The 25527-nt window shown below is 51.0% G+C and overlaps 1 protein-coding gene across 1 annotated transcript; it reads right to left on the bottom strand.

Moving 5' to 3' along the window:
• Positions 1-20536: 20536 nt before the first annotated feature.
• On the bottom strand, positions 20537-22618 carry LOC309407616 (uncharacterized protein; the record flags this gene model as incomplete). The annotated part of the gene is made up of 1 exon (XM_082003195.1): positions 20537-22618. One exon carries the CDS (start codon positions 22616-22618, stop codon positions 21440-21442), a length of 1179 nt encoding a protein of 392 aa, XP_081859321.1. The 3' UTR covers positions 20537-21439.
• Between the last annotated feature and the right edge of the window lie 2909 nt (positions 22619-25527).

Raw genomic sequence — 25527 nt, 5'->3', positions numbered from 1 at the left:
TGCTTTAGCAGCTCCATCCAACACCACCTAGACCTGCCATCCATCAGTCTTCACACTACATCATCATCCTCTATCACGCAAAAATATTCTTACTTCCTACTCTTTTTTTATACTCTGTTTAATAATTTCTGATTAAAAGCAATTATATAAAAAAAAAAAGTATCCAAATGCCACTTTCCTGGGTTTCACCATCACACAAGCTTCTGTGCTAACAGCGTGGAAGCCCTGTTTACCTGCACACTCCCCAAGCCCTCCGTGGGGAACTCCTCACCTTCCAGCATGCACAGCGTAGGGATCAGATCAAATTAACTCATACTTGGAGCTGCGGCAGGATCAGGCAAATCCTGGCTTGGCTATCTCTCTTTAGACTACATCTTGCAAACAGAAGGGCTGGAAACAATTTTGCTTTAATTGCTTTTTAAAATGCAGCCAGCAGATGGTTTGGTAACCCGAATTCATGACTCTTTCCACAGCTCCAGGCTGCACGCTTGGAAACCAAACCCAAGAACAACCCAGGTAGCAAGGGACCCATCCTGCCTGCTTTACCAAAATGCTGGCCATGATGCCCAGGACAGGACTGCCCGGGCTGACCGAGAGGGACACCTCAAAGCTCCCAGGCCACCAGCTGCCTTTGCTGCGTGTCCTGTTTGCAATCCCCAGCCACCAGCGGAAAGATGTCTCCATTTCCGGCTCTTGGTCCGGGCTCAAAAACTAGCCAAATGGCACTTGGGCAGCCCAGGGCTGACAGGGACTTTAAGCAGGCTCGTCTCTGGTCCCAAGTAGTACTTTTTAGGTTGGAAGGGTTCTAGGCAACGGGCTGGCTGCTCCTGAAGAGCACTTGCTCAGTGAGGGCTGCCAGAAATAAGGGACAATTTGCAAGTGCACCACAGCCTGAGGTGTCAGGGCCACCACGGTCAGAAACACCCCAAAAAGTCTGGAGAGCCCATAAGTGTAGAACACAGTCTGCAGCTTCCCTGGAGAGCACAGCATGGTCCCCCCAGGGCAAGGCGGGGACATGCCCTGCCCACACATCCCTTTGCCACCAGGTCCTTGGTGGCTACTCCCATGGACCCATGCCCAAGAGCACCCTAGCTGCTCCTGAAAGGCTCATGGGTTAGGCAAGCAGAGTCCTTTTCTTGCTGGCTCTCACCCTGACCTGCTGTGTGACTTCCCACTGGTCCCTTCACCTGTCCTTCTCCATGGCAGTCACAGGACTGCTGGGCCAGCGTCTGCGATGTCTCTATGCCCATCAAACTGGGAACGGGGGCTGACAGGACTACACGCTGGTTGCAGACCTGTGCGCTACAGCAGGGTTTTAATACATCCAGGACTCGCCTGACCCGAATGGTTTACTCTTCGTGCGCAGTCCCCACCTCTCTACGAACACCTACGTGCTCAGCACCCCACAGCACCCAGCTGCAGAGCTCTGCCCCCAGACCAGCCACATCACAGTGCAGAGGAACTAAGGCCGTCCCGAGAACCTCGCAAACGACTCGTGAAGCAGGCTTGTTTTTCTGTTACAAAGTAATTTGAAATTCTTGGAAGGCAATCAGGAAAGTACAACGTATTCCAGCTCAGGACAGCCTGAGACTCATTCCTTAGAGGCACAATGGTTGTTTACTCAATCCCTCATACATTAATATCTAAAAATTCATGAGTTCAATTGTAAACAGTAAGTACTGGCTTTACAGTGTTGTCTATTTAACAATAGTAGTTACAGCCTGAATGCTGATTTTGTTGTTATCTTTCTCATAATCTTGCTATCAGAGGGTCAAGATCTTGCAAAATTATGGGAAATATTTCAAGCCCATTTATTTCTGGTTTTGAAACGCATCCCTCTGAAACCCAAGGCCAAAGAAAGGCAAATCAACATTGAAGAGTACAGGCAGGGAGAAAAGCTGTTTGTGCCAGCGCTGTCCTCTGGCTCAAGAACAGATGAGAAAAAAGCCAGCCACAGATACATTTATGCTGGAAATCTGTAGAAGATTCCTAACAACAGAGAGAGAAGGTCCCCAAGGCAGTCTCCTAAAGGGACCAGTGGACACAAAATAACCCAAACTCAGCCTGTTCCCAAGACAAAGCACAACTGGTTTCTAGAAGCACTTGTACCAGCACGTTGCCTGTGGTGAGCAAGTCTCATCTGCATTCATTGATGCCCAAGGACTCTAAGCTCAACACTCCAGGACTCTTCCCAACAGGAAGCCTCTGCATCTGCATCTCGATGCCAAGCTGGTGAGCCCAGCTCCTTCTCCCAGAAGGAGTCATGGGGAGTGAGGGTGGAAAGCCTGCAGGATGGACAATGGTCCAGAGATCATTGGAGCTCACCTCCCCTTCCACCTTTGCTGACTGGCACTACCACAGGCCGCTCTTGTGTTAGGTCTGTGCAGCCTCAAGCTCCTCAGCTGGTCCCACTTACAGACCTCTTTCCCGTTCGTGTCTGATGCTCCCCAGAGGGAGTGAGCAGAGACCATGGCTGTGGGCTCCAAGAGGTTCACCAGGACATTCACAGCTAGGCTGGCAGCATCTCCTGGCTCCTTTACACGGTCCTACATAAACACACTGCTGTTTCAGGCATTATCATGCCAGGGAACATGGTTTTAGCTCGGCTTTCTTGTCTCTCCTCCTGAGCAGCAGCTACTTCTTTAGGTAGCCTAAACAAGATGAGATCTATCCCTTTTGCTCACAGAGTCACAGCAGATCAGCCAGCTCCACCCTGATGCTTTCTCACACTCGTGCAGAGCTTGGACACCTCCACACGAGCCCTTGCTCCAAGTGGGTGAGGAGAGATGACTCGGAGAGTACTTTCACAGGCAAGTAGGGCTGTGTGTGAAACCCTAGTTGCCTCTTCTGGGGACAGAGCCTCCGGCCGTGAAGCGGCAAACCGCACACTAATCTCAAGGAAGCAGTGCAAGAGGAGGAAGGAGCTTCCTTAAGCAGGAGGTTCATGTATCTTTATCTTTGCTGCTGTCAAAGGGCAATAGCCGAGATAGCAGTGTCTTGGAAAGCCTCCATGCAAGCTATCTCCTGAGGACATCAACAGGTCTGGAAAATCACCTTCACTCTCTTGATAAAGGTTTCAGTGAACAAATGAACTCCAAGGCAGGTTCCCAGGGAGCAATCAGCTCTACCGGCTAGAAATACATCAGCTTACATTTGAGTGAAGCCTTCGGCTTGCTCAGGCCACAGGTACTGTCTGGAGATGCACAAGCCTGGTCTCCTGTTGGGGTTAACCACTGTTTCGGCTATAACTTCTGCCCTGCAGAAACCAGTCAGACAGGTGGGGTTTATGGGGTGGTCATCCAAGTGCTGCCAAATCACTATCCAAGGGCAAGAGCTCTCAGACAAGCCCAAATTTCAGCCAGTGAAGAAACTGTAGAAGAAACACTCCACAATTCAATTACTCTCTCCTCCTGCCTCACAAAAGACAGCAAGACATGCTGAGAAAGTCCATGAGCCTTTGATCTTTACTGCTGCCTCTTCAGCCAGAGACCTCCACTGAGGAGAAGTCACTACTGCATCAAAACCTGCAGTGCTACAGCAATGCAAGAGGTAGCGTCTGCCTCCCTGTTCATGCCAGAGAGCAGCTACTTCCACGGGCATCATGGGAACGTCCCCTTCGGGGCATTTAGCTCTGTGTTTGCACACAAATATTCTCATCGGAAGAGCCCAAAGCATGTCTCCACACACTGGCCCCCAGCCCACCTCACCAAGGAGGACATGATCTGCATCAAACCCGGCTGGGACCTTGCTGATGCCACTCAGGCTGATAAATATCCTGTTCTGATTAAAAATATCCAGCAGACTGCCTCAGGCCATGGTGAGAAAGGCCCCTTTTGCTCCGTGCATGGGCTGGGGGTACCATCCTGCAGACTGTGGGCAGGGTGGGAGGTCCTCCCCGACCGCCTGCAGTGACCACAAAGGAGCACAAAGCCAAACTGCTTTTACAGCTTCGCCTGCCCAGATCTCCGGCTCTTGCCCATCCTCCTGGTCGGCCAGTCCGCCCCAGAAGGCGGCTCCATGTTTGTCTTGGATGACCTCCTGCTGGACCAGAGCTTTCCACAGCACGGCTCTTCTGTGCTGCCAGAGAGCGGATTTCCTGCTGTTTGATCTAAATTTGCCCGGTGTTTCACCAAGTGCCTCCTGATTTCTTTCATCAGCCCCAATCTTTCCATCAGGGAGGCGGCCCCACAGCCCAGGCCTCTTTGTCAGGGAGCTGTGGCAGAGGTCTCGTGGTCAGGGAGCAAACACTGCTGGTCCATGCCTCCTCTGGCCCTGGAGCTGGACGGGTGGAGAGGACCTTCTTGCCGTTCCCAGGCAGATCAAGCACGGACACGCAGTGCCCTCTGCTGATCTGGCCACCAAAGGAGATGCAGGAAGGAACAGCGTGCAGGGCTCGGCAGCTTTGCAAGCCTCTGAATGGGCAGCCAAGCCTCCAGCCTCCCTGCTAGCTCTTTGCTGGCAAGGCACAGCGTACATTTCTCTCTGCTGATAAATTGCTATTAATCACAGCTCTTGGAGCAGCTGTTTGAGAAGCCGAGCTGGTAGAAGAGGCCCAGGCAGTCCCATCAGCCAACTCCACACCTGCGGGTTATAGCTACTTAAAGAAACCAGGACATCCTCACTACCCCCTGCAGTCTCACCCATGAGGCTTGAGCAATGCTTTCCTTCCCCATGCAATGGGAAGGGGGACAGCCTGGCAAGACAGGCAGAGCATTAAGGGAAAAGGAGCCAGCATGGGGGACAAGATAATGCTCCCTTTCCCCTTGACGAGAGGCTCCTTTTCCCAAGAAAAATGTGCTGCTTTATCTTGAAATAGTGGAGGGAAGCAGCCACCCAGGGAGGACAGGCTGGTGGTCAAAACTGTCCCAGGGTGCAGAAGAGCCTTACCAGGAACTTGCACGAATCAGCTGTGAAACGGAGACATCACCCATACCATGACCTCAGTGAATTACTGCTCTTGCTACAGAAGCCTTCCTGGGAAAACAAAAATAGACATTAATTAATCAAAGGCCCGGAAAGGTCCCTTGCGATGTGTCTGCTGGCAGGACTGCAGGCAAGGTTAGCTGTAGCCCAGCATCGTTAGCTGCAAGTCCGCTACCAGTGGACTTAGAGGCTGTGAGGAGTGTTAGGTGTGCGAGTGCCTCTGCCGAGCTCTTCTGAACCAGCCAGGGCAGCTTCCTGCACCAGACTTGGGCAGAAAGAGCATCCCAACTGGTTTGGCTGGAGTTGGTAGAGCCCTGCTGAGGCCTCGCATGTGTGAAAGACCTGGGTTGCTCCAGTGCAGATGAAGCTGACAGCTTGGCACAGCCCCCAGACCACCCTGGATCCCCACCATCACACCACAGCAAACCTGGAGTTTCTCCTGAAGCAGCACCCAGCCACAGGGCTGGCAGGATACTAGGGCTCAGGGCAGCTCACATTGGAAGAAACCACTTTGTTTTTCTTTTCCTCCACCCTGTCAAACCCTCTCCAATTCATTTGAGGGTAAAGAACTTCAAGCGAGGTTTAAAGGCCACAATACAGGCAGTGAAGTCCACTCCTAGTTAATAAGATTCACTTTAAGAGATAAAGCCTATTGGCGTCCGGAGAATTATAGAGGTTTATAATGCTGGCAGCTATCTGACCCCCAGCAGGTTTACGTGGCACAGGCAATGTCCACCTAGATAGTCATCTCCTGGTCCTGGACTGAAATCGGCCCCTTCCCCTGACTGTAAAGACTGCATATTCCTTATCTCCGCTGCAGGGAAAGGTCACCACTAATATGCAACGCATTCAAGTTTTGATTGCTTTCCCCTCTCCATTAATTTTTCCAGGATTTCTGGGTGATCAGGACACAAAGCAAGTGGAGGAGGATCTGGCTCAGTTTTGTACTTGATTCCAAGGCAGGGTTTCCTTCCTCCTCATTTCTAGCCATGACTTTTCTAGCACTGCCAGTCCCCTTCTCTGGGTACCTGCAGCCCCTCCCTGCCATCGGTCCCTGCTTGTTACAGCCCACACTTACCATCTTCTTGGACGGAGGAGCCCTCTGTGCCTTCATCTCCTTGATGCTCCTCCAGCTGAGATAAGTGTCTCATCTTAAGGGCTAATGTGAAAAGTCAAGTCTCTCCTGTAAACCAAAGCATAATTTCAGAGGGGAGGAGCACATGAAACCACACACAATGTCAACGCAGAGCCCAGCTTGAAAGCCTCAGCACTTCTCTCGGGACCTCTCATTCAGTCTCTCACGAGCACCGTTTGCAATGTTTCATGGATGTATCAGCCCAGGACACTCCTCCTTCCCCCAGAACGCAGCCACTGATGCAGCGGAGCCTGGCCGCTGTCTAACGGATGACAACAACGCCATGCTTTAGGTAAAGGCAAAAAGAAAACAGAGCCACACAAATTCTCCTAAGAGGAAGAAATTAGGCTCAGATCACACAGACCTGATGCCTTCTGGTATAAAGCCTTAATTTTTTTAAGGAACGTCCCAAAACCAGCACCTTCCAGGGTACTCACACCCTTTAGCATGGAGCCAGGGATACAGCTGAGGGTTGGTGACAAGGGCACCACGAGGACCCATCCATGTTTCCATGACCCACATAACCTTTTGCCAAACCCCACCTCTGGCCCTGGCGTGCTGAGAGTGCACAGCCGGTATCTCTGTATTGCACCTAATCAGGAGATACCCGGCTGGGACAACTGCCACCCCTCTGTGCACAATATCTTCTTGTTATCTCACACCTGCTGTAAAGTGCTGGCAGGAGAAATGCTGAATCAGGAGCGCTCACCTGGAAGAAATCAATTTGTTTTTTAGCACTGGCGTGGCCCTGTGCTCATTTAAAGCACTGCTGCTCGGGGAGCGGAGGATGGCCCCGGTAAGTGCAGTTCAGTGCCCCGCTCCCTAGGGAACAGCTTGGTGCCAAAGCAAGATGACATGTGCTGGACCCAGGCAATGGGGAGACCAAGGGGACCCACAGTACACCTTTTGACAGCTTCAAATTATTTCTTAGCACTGTCTGGTCTCTCCTTCACGTGCCCATGATGAGGTGCCTTGGTTGCTGACATTACTTGCAGCAGCAGCACCCAGGAGCTTCCACCTGCACCCAGGACTGTTTTCTGTACCACTGAGGCAGTCGCCAGCACGTTGTCAGCCTGGGGAAGTCAGCAAAACCCACGGCCACTCCTCAGGAGTGTGCCCTGAGCAGGCAAACAGCTCCCATTTCCCTGAGCTCAGCAGCCCTGCCTGATAAAGGATGGGATGGAGCCACTCAGAGAAAAGGAGAAGAAAATGCTTTCAGCACTGGCTCTCCTCCCATCAGATAGAGAGTGCACGGCCGCACAAAGTCCCCGAGGTATGGCTCTGGGACGGCCCCTTGGCCCTGGGGCATGGCCAAGCCAAGCAACGACGGCTGCAAGGAACAGCCCAGCTTTCTGTCCTGCCAGGGCTCTGCAGGGTGCAGGAACGGTCCCGGCGCACGGGGAGGAGATGCGGCTCTCCGAGCCCCCAGGCTGCCGCACCCTGAGAATACCCACTGACACCATGTGAGGCGGGGAGAGGAGGCATGACACCATGCCAAAGCACATGTCCCAGCCAGGCCAAGCCTTTACCAGGCTCAGCTGTGGGAGCAGCTTCACCCCACTGCTAGAAACAACAGCCAACCAGCTCCATAGTGTCTCCGGTAACGGTTCAGAGGTGCGCTCCCTGCCTCAGTTTCCCCAGCTGCCAAAATCATACCCCTCCCACAAGGCCTGTCAGGAGCCATCCCGAGCTATTTCACATCCTGAGGCTACTCCCAACTGTGGGCAGCCCGGTGTGGGCAGCCCCACAGCAGCCTCTGCCAGGCAGGACGGGAGAGCAGCAGGCAGAAAGGGGTGACCCCGCCTGCCCCTTTGCTCACCTGTCCCGCCTGGGTGGCCGCAAGGAACCGAGCTAGCCGCGGCCAAGGAGCACCTCTACCGGCACCCAATGCTGCTTGAAACTCTCCAGCTTCTGCTAAAGAAGCTGGACCCAGTGCCAAGGCGCTCACTCTGTCCCCCGTCCCCAGGCTCTCAGCACTGCAAGCATCGGCCTGCCTACCTGCAGCTCTTGCAGGGCGACATTGCCATCTGCTGCCTGCCGCCGGGCAGGACATGCCAGCCTGCCTCTGCCACCCGGGCCTGGCCCTCCTCCATCCCTGCCCGCAGGGGACCGTCCCCGCGGGCCCACCGGGGACGCGTCCCCTGCCAAGAGCCCGGCTTCGCCAGCGCCAGCGTCACGGCTCCGAGCCACCGTGTCGCGAGACCCTGGCACCCAGCGCTGCCCTCGGCTGTGCTGGTGACTCCCCCGCTGAACGGGAACACGCACCTCCAGCTCTTCTGCCTTGGGTTCTTCATCTGGAAACACAAGGATGGTATTTTTTAACTCACAGCCACACCAAGAGACATTCGCTTATTTGAAACTTTAAAGCACCTACATATTGTTTCTACATCTAAGGTAGAAGATGCCATCAAGGGAGGCGAAGAGTAGTAATTATCTGCAGTTCAGAAGTTTAACCTTTAGAGAAAGAATTGTGTTTCCAGCTGTACTTGTTAAATGCTTTTAAGCTGATCTTTTCTAAAAGGCTGTGCAGTTTATAATTATAATTTATAATTATCTCAGATTACTCACCTGAGACGGGAGGTTTCCACAAGCAGGCCTGGGTTTATAGGTGACCGACACAGACTAAGGCCGATGATTGCTCTGATCTTTGAGAGGGACAGGGCCACAGAAGATGGCATGGTAACACATTGCTGGAGGTCACTGCAGGCAAAAAACAGAGGAGAAATGTGGATTCCCCTTCCCAGCTACGCAGGTGATGGTGAGGACTATCCCCAAAGCCTGGCTGAAAGTCAACAAGATGCATTGCACAGGGTGACCTCTGTGCAGGGGTCTAGATGACATCCTACATGAACTCACAAACACAGCAGCGCTTCTGTAGGAAACAGTGTACAACATTGTTCTTTGCATTAACTGGTGGAGAATTTGGGGCACAGGGAGCAGCTACCAGCACTGATTGCTGGACCATGCAAGAGGGGGAAGGTGTACAGCAGGCTTGGTACGATTGCTGTTGTAGGAGGTAGAAAGTGGTTGGACGTGAGTGTTGGCTATTGCTAACCTTAACTCAGAAAGCAGTGAGGGCTGAGGAGAGTTTCAGTGTGAACAGATGCGATCCCCATTATCGATTCCCGCTTTGTATTTGAACAGCAGTTGGATCCACTGAAGTGGGACCTGCCAAAATACAGAGCACTTGAGGACCAGCCAAGCCCAGCAGGCCCAGAAGGCTGACGGCTCTGCTTTGAAATTCACTGGTAGGATCTGAAACAATCAAGTGCTGAGCAATACACTCAAAAAGAAAAATTACGCAAGATGTGGGACCCAGACCCTGGACCAAGGGGGTCGCTTTGTAGGTCAGCTGCTATGGCAGAAGTTGGAAACAAGAAAGGACCTCAAACAGAGCAGGAGTGTCAGTACTAAAATAGTCATAAAGAAAAAATAAAATCTAATTTTAAGGTGTTTCTCCATCTCCAAACAAGAGAAAATGCTTTTCTCCATGGGGATGGATATGTCTCCTGTTATCAACAGTGAGCACAAACCTAACGAGTGTGTATGCCACCTCCACCTTAGGGTTGCAGTGAGTTGTCACAAGAGATAGGTAACATTCACACTCCAGGATGCTGAGATTAACCGAGGTGTCTGAGCTCACACTGCTGTCAGGTCCCAAAGGGTGCAGAAATGCAGGATCACCAACCTAACTGCAGCCCAGGAGACTTGGGGGAAGCCAAGAGCCGGTGTCCCTTGTCCTTGCTGTGTCCTAGACAGACCATCCAGACACACGCTGACTGCTGGACAGGCCACTTGGCCACACGCCTTGGTGCTGGTGTGTATGTGGACATGGTGGTGTTGGGGTGACGGTTGGACTTGATGATCTCAAAGGTCTTTTCCCACCTCAATGATTCTATGAGGGACAGTGCGAATGAGTGAAATCAGAGTTGTCTGAGCGCAACATCGCCTTCCCCTCTTATCAGGTCAGGCACTAAATTCTGCAGTATTATATCCTATATTTTCGCCCACGTGGCCTCAGTCATGCTGCCAGCCCAGCAGCTGCCCCCACATGCCAGTCTCCCCAGTTGCTGTCACCTGGATGTGCCACAGCCCCAGTGCAGTTTTGGCACAGGCACAGACTCCCAGCAGTTGGCCTCGGACATCCATGCCAGAAGTACTCTGGAGAGCTGCTCCAGCTGTCTTGACCTGATGGCCCATGGGGCTGGGGGTCTCCCAAGACAGCCCCAGGGGAGCCCAGCCAGGGTGTCCCCTCCTCAGAGACTGTAATTTGGGTTCCCATCTGCCTTTGTGCCTCTGACAGCTCCTGCGATGGGCCTGGGAGCAGCTTGGACAGTGTATTATTTGGGCTTCCTCCCACCACTGCTTCTTTGTAGGCAGGCAACATGGTGTTTATCCCATAACCCAACACCGTTAGCCAGGGAAAATACAGACCTCACAAAGAAAAATAAAAAAAGAATGCACTTACCTGTGTGGTATAGATCTTTGTGACATCTTTTTCTTCTCAAATCACTGTTTTCTCACCCAGGTCGTATGACTCTGTGCTTTCTTAGTGTGTGGCATCTCGTATGGCTTTTTCTTGGCTGCATCTTCAGCACAGAGCTCTGCTGCAGTGAGAAACCAGCCCAGGAGAACACGTTACTCACAGACTTGAGCAGGGAGGACAGTTTGTTGTATTTTTCCCTGACAAGACTTATCCCCTATTTCAAGAGTCTAAAGGGGAGAGCGATACTCACCAAAATTACCTTTTTCTTCAGCAATATTTCTTTTTCTTTCAGGCTGGTCATAGCAGCATGCCTGACCTGGGCAGGGAAAGAGCTGTGCATAGGGAGGTATCCCCTGCCCCAGATATCCCAAAACATGCAGCATGGCTGGAGGGGGACCAGCAATGCCAGGGTGATCATGGGACCATGCCAGCCTGGCACTAGTTTTGGCAACCTGTAGTAGAGAGGAAACTCCATGCTCTCTTTGTAGCTTGCAAATGGGCCGCAGCTGGCCCCAGTGATGCTGCTCCTCTCGCTGTAATGAGCTGAATCCGCCTCCAACCTCCGCGGATCTCTTCCCATGACTTTCTCTTGCCCTCTAGCTTTTAAACCATCCTCGGCTTGCGTTCAGTGACAGCTTCCCTACACATTCAAGTCCTACCACTATTCCCAAGCTAAACCCCTCTGCTTCGCAGAGATGCTGCCAAGACCTGCAATAAATAATGGTTTCAGCCCCTCAGAGAGCAACAGTGCCCTGCTGAAGCAGCCTGCTCACGGGTGCTCACGTACGCCATCGCTCAGCAATGACCTCATGGCCCACTTGGCTCTGACTCCAGCGAGAAATGGGTTTGCATGTCTCTGGTTTCCTGTGGATGCCGCAACATTAATTCTTTCAAGTTATTGGATCTACAGCCATCTCTGAGACACACGCTCTCGTTTACCGCGTGCAAGCTGTCCAAGAGAGGAAAAGCAGAAGAAATGAGAACCTGGGGAGCAGGCAGTGGGATGGAGATGGCTTCATCACTGCCAGCCACCTGGCGAGTGGTACTGTGCTCTGGACCATCTTCAAGATGCTCTGAGTGCAGCCCGGGGGTAATTACCCCTTCCCATGTGCTCCCCCAGTTCCTGACAGCAGGATCCCACATTAGCACATGCAAAGCCCTGATCAGCAGTGCAGGACTGAAGGCTGCTCTGTAGTGTCCTGTTGCCAGAACTTTTTGGGATTTAATTTCTGCTAATCCCGAATAAAACTATAGGCAGAAAGTCCTCAGTGCTGAGATTACCTACAAAGCGAGTGACCTCAAAACACGGGGAAAAGTTTGATTCTAATGCCAGAGAGGAGACAGAAATCCCCGCTGTGAGGAAGGTAGGCTCTGCCAGTTGGAGCTGGGGGAGGCAGGGGGGAGGCAGGCAGGCAGGAGGGCTGAGGTGATGGGAAACAACGTGGGTGGGGGACCCCAGAGAGGGCACAGGCAAGAGGCCGCTGGGGTCTGTCCCCTTCTGCAGTGAGACCTCCAAACGCCGCTGGCATCACCTTGCAGACCGAGGGTAGATTATTGTCTTTGGAAAGCTGCTGCGGGGAAACAGGTTCGCCCTCGTGGGGTGCGTGAGGGGCTTTCCTGCAGGTCCTCTCCCACCTCTCTGCAGCAGCGGGCTGCAGCAGGCTGGACAGCCCGTACGCCACTGTCCAGAGCCTTCCCCTGGGGAGCAAGGAACTCAATAAAAGCAGTGTTGGCATTTCCCGACTCTTGCAAGTACTGTCTCTGTCAGCAGCAGGCGTGCTCAGGCTCAGCCAGCTGGCTTCAAACTATCCAGCAGCCTCTGAACAAGGGTAAATCAGCATCCAAAGAGGAATTCACTGCACCGCCCGTCAGCGAGAGGAACAGGGCTTCTCCCTTTCTCTGCTGGGGTTTGCAAGCAGTTTTGCCTTCCTGAGACGCGATTGCTCAGATGCCCTCCTCCCCACACCCCCGGCCTTGCCGCAGCATGGCGAGCATGCACGTTGCTCTTCGGACCCCTCAGGCAGCGTGAGCTCCTCAGGCCATTTTACACGTGCGCAAGAAAGCAGGGCAGAGCCCGCTGGCCCGCTTGCAAAATTGCAGAGCAGTGCTGAAAATAAAACTGTCAAGGGCCTAACCTCCCCTCCTCGGCACTGCATGCCCCACAAACAGCAAACCCGCTGGTTGCTGGCTGCTCCTGGCTCGTGGTTGGGGTTTAATTTCAATTCTCTTTAAATGCTCCGCATACAAAAGGGGAATAGAAATGTGGCTGCATTGCTGCATCCGTGCCCAGGGACAGGAGGCAGCCTGGCTTTCCCGCATCCGCTGCCGGCAGCACGCAGGGCATCTGCTCTGCCGAGCCAGCCCGGAGGTCCTGTCGGGCAGCTTTCCCACCTTCACCATCACAGCTCCAAGAAGATGTCCTTGGTTTCTCACACTCTTATTTCACTGGAAATGCTCTGTGTGGCCAGGTCATATTAAGATCATATTTTTTCTCTATGACATGATTCTGCATCACCATGGAGCTCTTTTCTCTGCTGGGCCCTGCAGGAACGGGCGAAGCAGCCACCGCTCACCTGGCATCGTTACCACGTGAGCTCCTTAGCCATCAAGAGAAACAGCCACCAGATCTGAAACCTGGCAGAGCATCAGGGCCTCTGTATTTAATAACATCTGCATTTTGCTTCCTGATGTTTCTGTATTTTAAAAAGCAGAAAAATAGTTAAGAAAGTGCAGAAAATAAAAATCCATCCTCTCAAGTAAGCACTGTAGCCATTAGAAAATGGAAAAAGCAGATGAGATCTAAGCAAAAATCAATGTAACCAAAGACAAAACCAGCTTTATATTAAGAAACTGCTGCCTGGTTGCTTTCTGCTTCTCACGCCTGTCCCCTCCTGCTTCAAAATCCAGGTCCCTTACAGCAACGGCCCCAGGGGTGGAGAAGCCTTAGAGATGTCCATGCCTGATGCAGGTGAGGGGCAAGCCTGGAGCACCCTGAACACCTGGACCAGGAGTAGCCCCGTGGCAGCCTGGAGGAGAGGAAAGGTGTGCACCGCCTGGAGAGGAGGGTGATGGCAACGCTGATGAGGAGGAAACCAAGGAGAGCAACCACAGCGGTCCAGGGAACAGCCCAAGGGAAGACATGCCTGGGGAACTTCTGTGCCAGGAAGGTGAGGTCTTCTACAAAACCTTCACCCTCATCAACGCCAATGGTGCGGCCAGGAAGCCAAAGCTGCCGGTGAGCCTTCAGGCCCTGGGTGGTGAGCCCAGTCATGGGGAACCCCTGTGCCGGGAGCACCCACCCTGGATGGATGGCAGTGACCCTGGGGAGCAGCTCCGGGGAGGTGTCTGGAGACAGCTGCTCCAGTCACGTCTCCCAGCAAGCATCGGCTCTCACCAGTGCAGAGGCCACTGGGCCAGGGGGTCCGCAGGGGGAGCAGCCCTACAAGTGCCCGCAGTGCGAGCAGCCCTTCAAGAAGTCCAGCAACCTGCTGAGCCACCGGGAGACGCACAGCGGGGCCAAGCCCTACGCCTGGGAGCTCTGCGGCAATGCCTACTCGCACCAGGGCACGCTGCCGCAGCACCGCCGCCGGCGCACGGGCGAGCGGCCCTAGAGTGCCCCTTCTGCGCCAAAACCTCCACCCGGTCCTCGGACTTCCGCAACCACGTCCGCACCCCCGCAGGCGAGAGGCCCTACAGCTGCACCGACTGCGGGAACGCCTTCCCCCGCTCGTCCGACCTCCGCAAGTACCAGCGCAACACGCACCGCAACGACAAGCCCTTCCCCTGCCCCATCCGCAGGCGCACCTTCAACAAGCCCCTCTCCCTGCTCCGCCATCAGCGGGGACGCTCGGGGGCCACGCCGTCCCCCTGCCCCAGCTGCGGGAAGGCCTTCGCCGTGGCCAGCCGGGTGGTGGAGCACCAGTGGGTCCGCACCAGCAAGCGGCCCTTCGCCTGCGCCACGGCCTTCGCCGCGTCCTCCAGCCTCTTTGAGCACCAGATGCTGCACAGGGGCGAGCGGCCCTACAAGTGCCCCGACTGCGGCACGGCCTTTGCCCAGTCCTCCCGCCTCGTCCGCCACCGCTGCACACACACCGGTGAGCGACCCTGTGCCTGCCCCCACCGTGCCTTCGCCCGTGCGGCCACCCTCAAGCGGCAGCAGCGGCTCCATGGTGGCCACCGGCACCGGCACGGCACCCTGCCAATGCCGGCAGTCCCTCTGCACGGACCACGATATCACCCGGCATGGAGGAACCTTGACTTCCCCATCCTAAAGACAAGCGGTTGAGAGAGGGCTGCACAGCCGGGGGAAAACCAGGCTAATTCTTGCCCCTTCCCGACGCAGAAGTGCACTGTTTCTACAGCAATAAGCTGCTTTCTGAAACCAAGATCAGGGACTAGACAGTTGGTAAAAATGCCTTCTCTCAGGTACCTGATAGCTGAGGCAATTAAAAGAAAATTAAGCTGACATTTCTAACTTGAAGTGTAAGAGATGTGCCGTGGTAAAGTAATTAAAAGTTACTGCTGGGAACATACTGTTTTCACCCACCTGTTGCAAAGAACAAAAGGGCAAGAAGCATTTTTGGTCCTTTTTTTTTTCCCTTTCTTTCTTTCTTTATAATTAATTGCTAGTTATTGCAGCATCCCCAAATGCTAAAACCCAAGGGTTTTCCAAATGACGACAGAGATATTTAGCGGTCAGTACCTGGTTTATCCAGCCTCACTTGGTGACAAACAACATTTTGCCAGCCAGATCTCCCTGCTCAAGTGATTCACATGAAGGGCTCAGAGCTTCATTTTCTGGTTTATAGCACTTGCCTGAAAGGTCTTTCCAGCAACTGCCTGGGAGTGGCTCCACGATGAAGCTGCAGCTCCAACTCTCGCTGTCTCTTTACTGTCCAGCATCATTTGCTTCCCTACCAGTTATACGGGTGTACCAGCTGCACCTGTGCCTCTCGGGCAAGGGAAGACCCACTGGCCATGCAGTGCTGTTGAAGGCATGTAAATATATCTGTAAATTATGATATATGAATGTGTTTATAATAAATGTGCTTGTATTGTAATAGTATTGTAGCTGCTGAGGGTGGGGGGAGCCTAGCTTTATTTTTCACTCTTGCAGTAATTACTGTTTCATCATTACGAACTGGATGCTGTGTCATAGCATGCGAACAGAGAAGGAAATAATGTAGTTAAAACTGGGGATATGCTGTGCATTTACATGAACTCCCCTGCCCTGGAGCTATTTTAAAGCTGCTGTTACACACATTAAGTGAATACACTGGAAATAAATACTCTCTATCTAGTCATGTATGCCACAAACAGTCTGAAAGAAAATCTCTTGTGATTTTAGCTCACATCTGCTGCTGTGGTCTTGACCAAATCCAGGTATCTGTACAGATGCATAGCGTATTTCAGTGTCTTACTGTATGCAAGGACCATGCATCTGCACATCTTCAGAAGTGAAGCAGGCCATGAGGTCTTGCACCTAACTCACAGATGTCTTCCTCAACCCAAGCCTGCGGGTATCCCTAGGGGCGAGGTTGGGTGCGTGAGGAGCAAAGGCTGGTAGGAGGCTTTGCAGCAGCCTCGTCTCAGCAGGGGCTCCACCTGTAGGACCACAGTCGCGAAGACGGACCTCAGCCTTCTCCACAGTGTACTTCTGTCGTGCTTCCACGCTGCTGTGCTGTACACGGGAGCTGACGTGCAGGTGAAGACGGGACCAGCTAACCATCTCTCTGTACTCAGGAAAGGCAGCCCCCAGCCTCCCAGCTCTCTGAGTAGGAAGCATCTCCCAACACTGCACCAGGTGAAAAACATCCCCAGTCCGCTGGATTTGGTTCCAGCAGCCGAGGCAGTGGGGTGTTAAGTGCCCAGATTTTCCCAGAGTGCTCCAACACAGCCATGCTTCCTGGCAAGCTCAGCTTCCATCCAGCAGATATTACACTGTGCCAGCAGGAATACTTGCGTGGGGTTGCACTGAACCATGTTACAGAGTACAGACTCTTCTCAATGCAAAAGTCAATGCCTTCTTTTCTTCAGGCTGCTGGGGCAAACCATTTTGCACAGTCAGGAGGCAGACTTCTACAAGCGAGTTCATCTTCTTTTTAGACAAGTAAGGTATAAATATGAAATCTAGCTAGCAACTGGTCCAGGAACTTATTAAATGTAAGTACTAAGACTTGAAAGCTACTAGCAATCTTCCTAAGAGGACGCACAAGGAAGGACAGTTAGATCCCACTATAATCTTGGGGTCTGGAAGATTGAATGCTGTATTGTACCTTCTCCCAATTCCCTTTCCCAAACAATGAAAACAAATCATTCATCACTCACACCACTTACCAAGCAAAAGTCTTCAGACTGAATCCTTTAACAAGTGCTAACACCTCAGATTTCAGTAACTCCTCTTTCTAAATTGCTGTCAATCCACCAGGCAATCCAGAAGAACCCACTGAAGTCACTGAACCATCCCTGCCGACACCACCAGAAGTATTTTCAGGAGCAGCAACAATGGTCAAAGCATTGAGGAAGAAGAAAATTAGTACAACCTCTAAGCAGGAAAACACTGTCTGGGAGAGTAGGCCAGCAAAACATGCTGACTCTTTTGGGGTATAACTTACCGTACTCAACAAAGAACATCCTTGCATTGAGGAAGATGTTTCTTTTTAAGACATGCCAGGTAGTTATTGGGAATAGCTGTTAAATGGCAAGCTGCTGGCTAGGCTACCTTCCTGTTACCTGTGCACAGCCCTGAGCCCAGGGACCTATTTCTTAAGAGTCCACTTGCAGCCAACAAGATGTGTGCTGGTAGCTTGTACAGAAACAGACCTGCTCAGAACAAATCACCACTGCTTTCAGATTTGAAGCATGTAAGCAACAATTAACATAAAACCCTTAGTTGAGAGAAGGAGTCGATAGCTCTGTTTTCTTCTAGCAGATAAAAGGAAAGCCATTACATGAACTGCATGAGCACATTCATTTGAGCATACACTCCTCTGGAAAACAACATTCCCATGTAGTAGGGAGCAGTTCCACAGCACAGCCATCCTACAGTGAATTTACAGGTGGGCTGCGCTCTGGTGCAGGGACCTGTATTACCTGCCTCATGGGCTAGCTCCCGTTCAGTGGTTCCTCTTTTAAGATGACTCTAGCCTTGCACGGGCCCACAATTTTTAAACTTCTCAAAGCATCAGACACAGCTGGGATCACCAAAATAAAACCACTGTTTTCCTTTCTACTTCCAGTATGTTATCCGAGGAAAATGCTATTCATCTGCCGTTCTGTTGGTGAGATCTCAGACCCTGCTTGTTTTCAGTCTGTAAGCAGGAAAACCACAGTGGGGGCTCCTTACGCCAACAGAAACGTTACAAGATCAGAGGCAGATCATCACACGATGAAGCCTCACTTTAAATAAAAGCTGCCTGCTCCAGAGATTTCAATGCCCTTTGTTCAGATTAATTGACAAATGATGGATTGCTTAGTGCTCCCTGTTTACATCAAAGACTCCTGCTTCAGACTCCTCCACGCAGGGAGAAGGCAAATAGTGTAAGAGGAGGATGATGGTATGCAGAGGAGCAGAGAGACTGTACAGCAGTAGCTTTTCCTTTGCACAACGTGCTATTTCTACACTCCACAAGCACGGGTGTATTTACCTTTGTTAACAAAGTAAGAAAATAGTACTGTAGCTGCCAAGGTGATTCCAGGTCAGTGAGGGTCAGGAGTCTGCAGTGCTGGAGCTACTCCAACTTCTTATGTCTTGAGACAATTTTTCTGTGCTGGAAATGAGTTGAGGAGAAGTGATATAGTGAGGGGACAGGAAAATTAGCAGAGAGCAAAGGGTATTTCTACATTCCACTGTTCACAAACACCATCCAGCAATCAAAAATACGCACACGACTGGGATCCCCTGCCTAGCTCCAGCCCTGTGCCTGTGTCCGAGTGCTTCCTGTCAGGCCCTGGCGATGGGGGCCTGTGAGCGAGTCTGCTCAGCACAGCATCAAAGGGAACTGCTTCTTCCATGGCCTTTCACAGGCACAAATGAGCTGACAGATACACTGGCTACTCTGAACAAAGAAAAATAACTTCTGCTGAAACCACACACTTCAAAACCTCTCTAATGAAGCAATGCTGTAAAGCGGGTATACTTGCTCACTCTCTTCCTGTTTCAGGTAGATATCGTGACTGGCTACGTCTGTTGTAGGTTATCAGAAACTCAGACTGACACTGTGAGAGTGTCAGGGCCTGGGAGAGATTTCCAAACCTTTATATTAAAAATGTAAAGTGCAGAAGTGATGATCTCTGGGTTAAATTAAGTTCCAAGGGATTTCCTGTAGCTTGCACAGGAGTTAATAGAAGTTTCTTTGAAGAGGGTTCAACACATTTTTCCCAGAAACCATCACACATTTTAATTACGCCTTTCACACATCCAAGCACTTTATATGCAAGTCAAGCTTCTAGGAAAGTATCTTTTTAATAAACTTTTAGTTAAGCCTAGTAGTTTTCATTTCACCAACCATTTACCCTTCCCATTAAATAGGTCTTTGTTCAAAACACTTTCACCATTATGCTCTTACAGGTACAAATTCCACCAACTGCTACACCAAAAATCAGAATAACTAGATGTTCTCAATTACTGCGACTGTCTAAGCAGAACAGTCACACAACATAAAGGTGCGCACAGAGCGCAGTTTAATTGGATATCAAAACCCCCTACAGCAATAGCATTGCATCCCCAAGGGAGAAGCAGGATGCTGAAAAGGGGAGACTGTAGTTGACAACTTCAAAGAGGGTTTAGAACATGAGGGTGGAAACTTAATGCATGATAGCTTCTGGAACAGCTTTGTCACCTTGCTATCTGCCCTCTCTCCAGATCATTTCAGATTGTGTTGAACAGTGTGGTCCCCACAGAACAGCACTGGTGACCTCTCTCTGCAGATCATTTACCCACAGCCTCCTTTCCGCCAGGATTTTTTTCATGCAAAGATCTTTCCTCTTAAGAGAGGCGAGGCAGCCCTCAGATAAGACCGACCCTTTGCTAAGGAGCCCCATCAAAAACCCCTCGGAAACCTAATACCGTACTGGAACTACCTGCAGAGGGGAGTTTGGAGAAGTCTCAACACACAGCTGTAGCGAACACACGTGGTACGCAGGGTCCAGTCATCCTGGCAGAGATATCTGCATCGTTTCAGAGACGACGTAACACATCGCTAAGAAGTGGGATACAGCTCCGCTCCCTAATCTGGAGACTTCTTTGAGGAATGAAATTAAAACGACCCATTAGTGAGGCCAGGAGAATTAGTCTCCCATTCATAATTAAGCTAAAGTGTTGCCACGGACAGCAGTTCAGCTTGATCTGAGCCAAGGACCACGACAGTACCCATAACAGTAAAACGCCTGCTCTCAGCTGTTGCATGGGTGGAAGGTGTTGAACAGCCATCTCCATTTTTTACTCTATGAAATATGCAAACAAATGGTTCAATTGGTACTTTACATTAAATAGCCTGGTAGTGAATGCAAAGGTACATGACCCCAAAGCTTTTCTTTCACTCTGCTGCACAACTTCCTGCTGAAAAGGCAGAACGCATTAGAAAGAAATGACTGAAATTACAGCAGCTGGCAGGGAAAAGGAAGCAAAGCTTTCTGACATGGAAAGAAAATTAAGGCTGCAACTTAAGGACAAACCAGATGCTTCTACCACAGTGGTTAACAGTAGATTAAGTGTCATTATTAAGTTTCAGACTTAAAAACCCCACTGCAGTAACTAAGACAATACATACCTCTTTGGAAATTACAGCCTTGGGGTATTTGGCAGCACCTGCCCGAGTCTGCCGGGCTACTTTCTATGGAAATTTTTCTTCACTAGCCATTCTTCACTAACTAAATCAAAGTGAAGAGTCTAGCAGACACTTTGGGTAGTACCCAGACGCGTCACAGAACACAAAACATGGTTTTGTTATGAGAAGCTTCCTTTTGTGTGAAAACATCTAAATTAAAAAGATTACTATGCAATGAGTACCAAAGGTGGCTTAAATTTGGTCTTCTGCTCTTTGAATTTTGTATTCTCAAACATTTCTTACTGTAATACTCAGCTGGACAGATTTAAAGTGCATGGTTCCATCAGGGACATAAATGTATTCAAATCCCTCACCCCAAGAACACGCACCGTCATAGCAAAAATAAAGCTTTTCCATTATTGACAGACATTCAACTAATCACACGAAAGTGTGTAAGGGATTGGGTCTCCCTTGGATAGAAACATTTATGAAATATAGCTGGTAACTGTTGAGTTTATTAAGGAATTGTTTTGTGGTGTTTTGCTTTTTTTAAATAACCGACATGACACTTCACCTCCAAATAAAAAAAAAAGTAACAGAAAGAAAAACTCATCAGAATGCAAGGAGAGAAGGGATAGAGGGACAACTCTGGACTGTTCTGACTAAGCAAAGACCTGCAACAACAGATCTCCAAACCCAGTGCCAAAGAGCCATCACACTCGAGAGGACAGGGCCAATTTATCCAGTGACCAAGACTGCAGAGAGAAGTCTCATAGCCCGTGCATCCTTGCAAAAAGCTCAAGCTGATGCATCATCAGTTCAGTGAATTGAGACAGTACTAGCACATGTGAGTGATTTCACTCTTCCCAAGTCTCACGTTTCATTACCCAGTGGGGTCTTTTTCATACAAAGCCAGTTTAAAGCCAGTGACTGCAATCTCTATCAGTCGCAGAACTCTCCAAGTTCCAGAGATCCCCATGATGTAGTGTTCCCTATCAACCACTGCTGGGAAGTGGGTCTGCGCTGGCCAGAGCGCATGCAGTGCCATGCTTTCTCCAGCCCAACCAAGCAGGCCTCGTTCAGGTAAGAAGCAAACAAGGAGACCACAAGCACAAGTGAGCTTAATAATTAAGGTTTGTCCAATTTGTGTGTGCGCTCATGCCTCCGTAGAGTACCTGACTCGGTGAAGGAATGACCACAGTAATTGCAAGAGTAGGGCTTCTCTCCAGTATGGATGCGGTGATGGCGCTGGAGCGATGCCAGCCGGGTGAACGTCCCTCCGCACTCCTCGCAATAGAAGGGGCGCTCCCCGGAGTGAGTCTGCTGGTGTCTTTTCAGCCTGAGCAGCTGGATGAACGCCATGCCACATTCCTGACACTTATAGGGCTTGTCTTCCCGGTGGATCACCTTATGTTTGGAAAGCAGGTTAGGCTTATCAAAACCTTTGCCGCATGTTGGACAGGCGTAAGGTTTATAGTCGTCTTCCTCAGACTTTTGGCTTTCTGCACAAGGCTGATCGGTGTACTCAACAGTGTGCTGGTTACGGTGCACTATCGACCACGGGTTCCTAGCCATGCCGTTTCCCAAGATGACCATGGAGCGCTCTATTTTGTGCACGTTGCGTAGGTGCCTCCAGACATCAGCCGTGCGAATGAAACCCTTGTCACACTCTGGACATTTGTGTGGCCTGTCACTAGAATGAATGAGCTTGTGCATTCGCAAATTGGCCGCACGGAAGAACTCTTTGGCACAGACGGGACATCGGTATGGGTTTTCCACAAGGTGAGTTCGCTTATGTTCCTGCAGCTCGCTCATAGCCTGGAAAGAGGAACCACACTTCTTGCACCGATATGGCAAAGCTTCCTCAGAGACAGGCTCCAGGTCCTCATCAAACACACCAGCAAGAATGGCATTTTCATTATCGTCGCGTAGTCTTCTCCACGGTTTCTTGGACCGCTCAGAGGAACTGTGCTCTACATCTTTATCTTCACACTGCAGGTCAAAGTTGGTACTGGAGGGGACAAATACCCCAGCTGTACTCTCACCTTGTTTCTGGTAATAGGTCTCATAGCCTTCTTTGTCTTCACACTGCAACTCTGCAGGAAGCTCCTGCTTACCTGAAGGTCCAGCAGAGTTGCAACGAGGACTGCATGTCTGCGAATAATTCATGTCTACCTCCTTCTGGAGGCTAGATGTGTGGCCCACCTGCTTAGTGGTCTTTCTGGAATAATTTGAATGCTTCTCACCTGTGTCACAAATGTTATTCTTAGAGTCCCAGTCCACATTCACATCCATCCTCGGAGGCATACGCTGTGTTCATCTGTAGCTCATCGATGATGTGTATACCAAGAGCTTCAGGTCTTTCATGGTAAGTCCACCTCATTCTCAGCTCTCTTTACAGTCCTCCCTAGAAAATAACACACCCATTTTATCAGTTATTTTTCTGATAACTTTACATAAGGTAAAGTTATCACAGTGAAGATTTTTTTTCTGATTAAAAGAATGGGACAGACTATTAGTAACGCAGTAGGAGAAAGAGACTCATCTACTATTATAGATGTATGAAATATACAATGTACAAAATACACAGAGACTATATTTAATGAAGTTAAATCCTTTATCATAACCCAGCCTTCACTACAAATTGATAAACAATTTCCATTTTAAATTCACCTAAAGATGAGAAATATTCATAACTCTGGCGTGCAAACACGTTAGGCAAAGTCCTACACCATAGCTGCCCCCACCACAGGTCTTTTTCCAAGGATTCATGTTTTACCTTGCTAAATACGAACTAGGAGCACCAGTCACAAGCTGTTTTCTTTCAGAAACTAGTTCAGTAATGCAATGAGATCCAGAAACTGTGTCAGTCAAACATGCAAAACCAGAAGCAATGTATGGAAGGGGGTTCTGGAGCGCTTTTGGCCTCCCATCCTGACCAGCATATTGTAATTGTCTTGAGGATATTTGGGGTCCCGGTGCCACTACCAGCTAGCACCATGCAAAGAAGACATATGCAAGGAAAGGCATGAAAGAGCTGTCCAGAAAGCTTCCTAATCACCCTCCCACGCTTCAAAGCACAGCTCCAGTAGTCCTCCAGAGCTGGCCCACTGGAACAGCTTCAAATTCTCTGGGTAAACTCCCTTTGCAAAGACCGGCCTCGCTAGCAGAAAATCTAAGCAATGGTAATTGGTCAGAAATACCTGTGTGAGTCACAGACTTTCTTGTGAAGAAGATGCTTTCGTTTATGCCATGCCAAAGTGTGGATTCACAAGAGATTTTCTAGATTGGTCCCAGCAGCCTCTCTTGACAGCAGCTCCACAGGGAGCTTTCACTCACCTGGTTTAAACCTGCATTCACACCGAATTGCTAGTCTAAGCTCAGAAATTGCATTTTTCCCACCCTGACGGATAGCTTGGCTGCTCCTCCAAGCCCCACCTTCTCCTTCACATCCACTTTTCGTATTCCCTTTACTCCCACTGCTTCTTCACGTCCTCTTAACTGCTTTTGTCTGGGTAAGACTTCTCTGAATACAAGTACACAGATATATAAAAACACAAACATGTAAAAATGTACATATTTCTGTATTTCCATGCAAACATAAATAAAAAGCTACTAGTTTCAGTAGGTTTAAATAGTTATAAGGACAGTATAGCAATGGGCTTTAAGTGAAAGGTCTTATTCACATCTCAGAAAAGCCAGCTTCATTCGAGACACAAGCTGCGCTTTCTTCTGCTCCAACACAAGAAAACAAGCCTGAATTAGCCTTCTTCATTAGTCACTGCCTGGAACAGAATGGCTCAAGTCCCCCCCCCCCCCCCAACTTTGGCTGTTCCCGTTAATTTAATAACGCCTGCACGAGGGCAGGAATTACTCCTCACCTCCCGCACTGGGGAACAGATCCGCTCTCTCCTTTGTTGAAGAAAAACTTTTCGGGGGAGGCTGGCACCACTTGGCTTAAGAAAACTCCCTGCCAAAGGCCCGTCTGGTTTCCACGGGGAAGGGGATATCAAAATCACAACATCGGCTTAAAAATAAAATTTTTTAAAATACATAAAACGAAATAAATAAATAAATAAAGGTTTGTGGGTTGGTTTTGGGTTGGTTTTGGTTTTTCCCACCTCCCCAGGCAGAATGAAACCCCAAACTTTTCCCCGTGCCGCAGGGGACCATCCCGCCCGGCGGCGGACGCCGGGGTGGGTGGGCGTGTGGGCGTGCGTGTCCCTCTCCCTCCCGCAGCACGGAGCGGCATCGCGCCCGCCGCCCCCGCCCGCCCCCACCCGCGGGTACCTGCGGGACTCCCGCGCCGCGGCCCTCGGCCCCGCCGCCACCGCGCAGCCCCTCGCGCCGGCGCCCAGGCCCCCGGCGGCGGCGGCGCAATCGCAGGGCGGCGCGGCGAGGCCCGCAGCGGCGTGCGGCTGCCAGCAGCGGGGCGGGACCCGGGCAGCCCCCCCTCCCCGCCGCGCCAACCCTCGCTCCGGCAACGCCGGCCGGGTGGGCCGGGACCCCTCCTCCCCGGCTCCGGCGCCCGTTTCGAACTGCTGCGGCAGCGGCCGGCGGGGCCGGGAGGCGCGGAGCGCCGGCAGCCTTCTCCGCGAGTGCAGCGATCCCCGGGGCGCCCCGTTCCCCGGGGCGCCCCGTTCCCCGCGTCCTGCCCTCAGCTGGGATAGAGCTCATCTTCTTCACCGAAGCTGGTGTGAGGCTATGGTTTGGACTTGGGATGACACAGAACAAGGGGTAACGGTTTTAAACTAAAAGAGGGCAGATTTAGACTAGATCTAAGGAAGAAATTTTTCACCATGAGGGCGGTGAAACCCCGGCCCAGGTTGCCCAGAGAGGTGGCAGATGCCCCATCCCTGGGAACATCCCAGGTCAGGTTGGACGGGGCTCTGAGCAACCTGATGGAGTTGAAGATGTCCCTGCTCACTGCAGGGGAGTTGGACTAGATGGCCTGTAAAGGTCCCTTCCGACCCAAACTACTCCATGATTCTGCATTTTCAGTTTTTGCTAAGCAGTCAAGGACTGCCCAGCTTCTCGCCCCACCAGCGAGGAGGCTGAGGGTGCACAAGAAGTTGGGAGGGGTGACAGCCAGGACAGCTGACCCCAGGGATATTCCATACCATATAACATCATGCTCAGCATACAAATCAGGGGGAAGCAGAAGGAGGGGTGGACGTTTGGAGTGATGGCGTTTCGTATTCCCAAGTCACTGTTAC

Source organism: Phaethon aethereus (genome assembly GCF_964289735.1).
Source record: "Phaethon aethereus genome assembly, chromosome: 8".
Lineage (NCBI taxonomy): Eukaryota > Metazoa > Chordata > Aves > Phaethontiformes > Phaethontidae > Phaethon > Phaethon aethereus.
The sequence above is the reverse complement of the archived record's forward strand: the minus strand, read 5'-3'. Positions and strand labels throughout refer to the sequence as shown.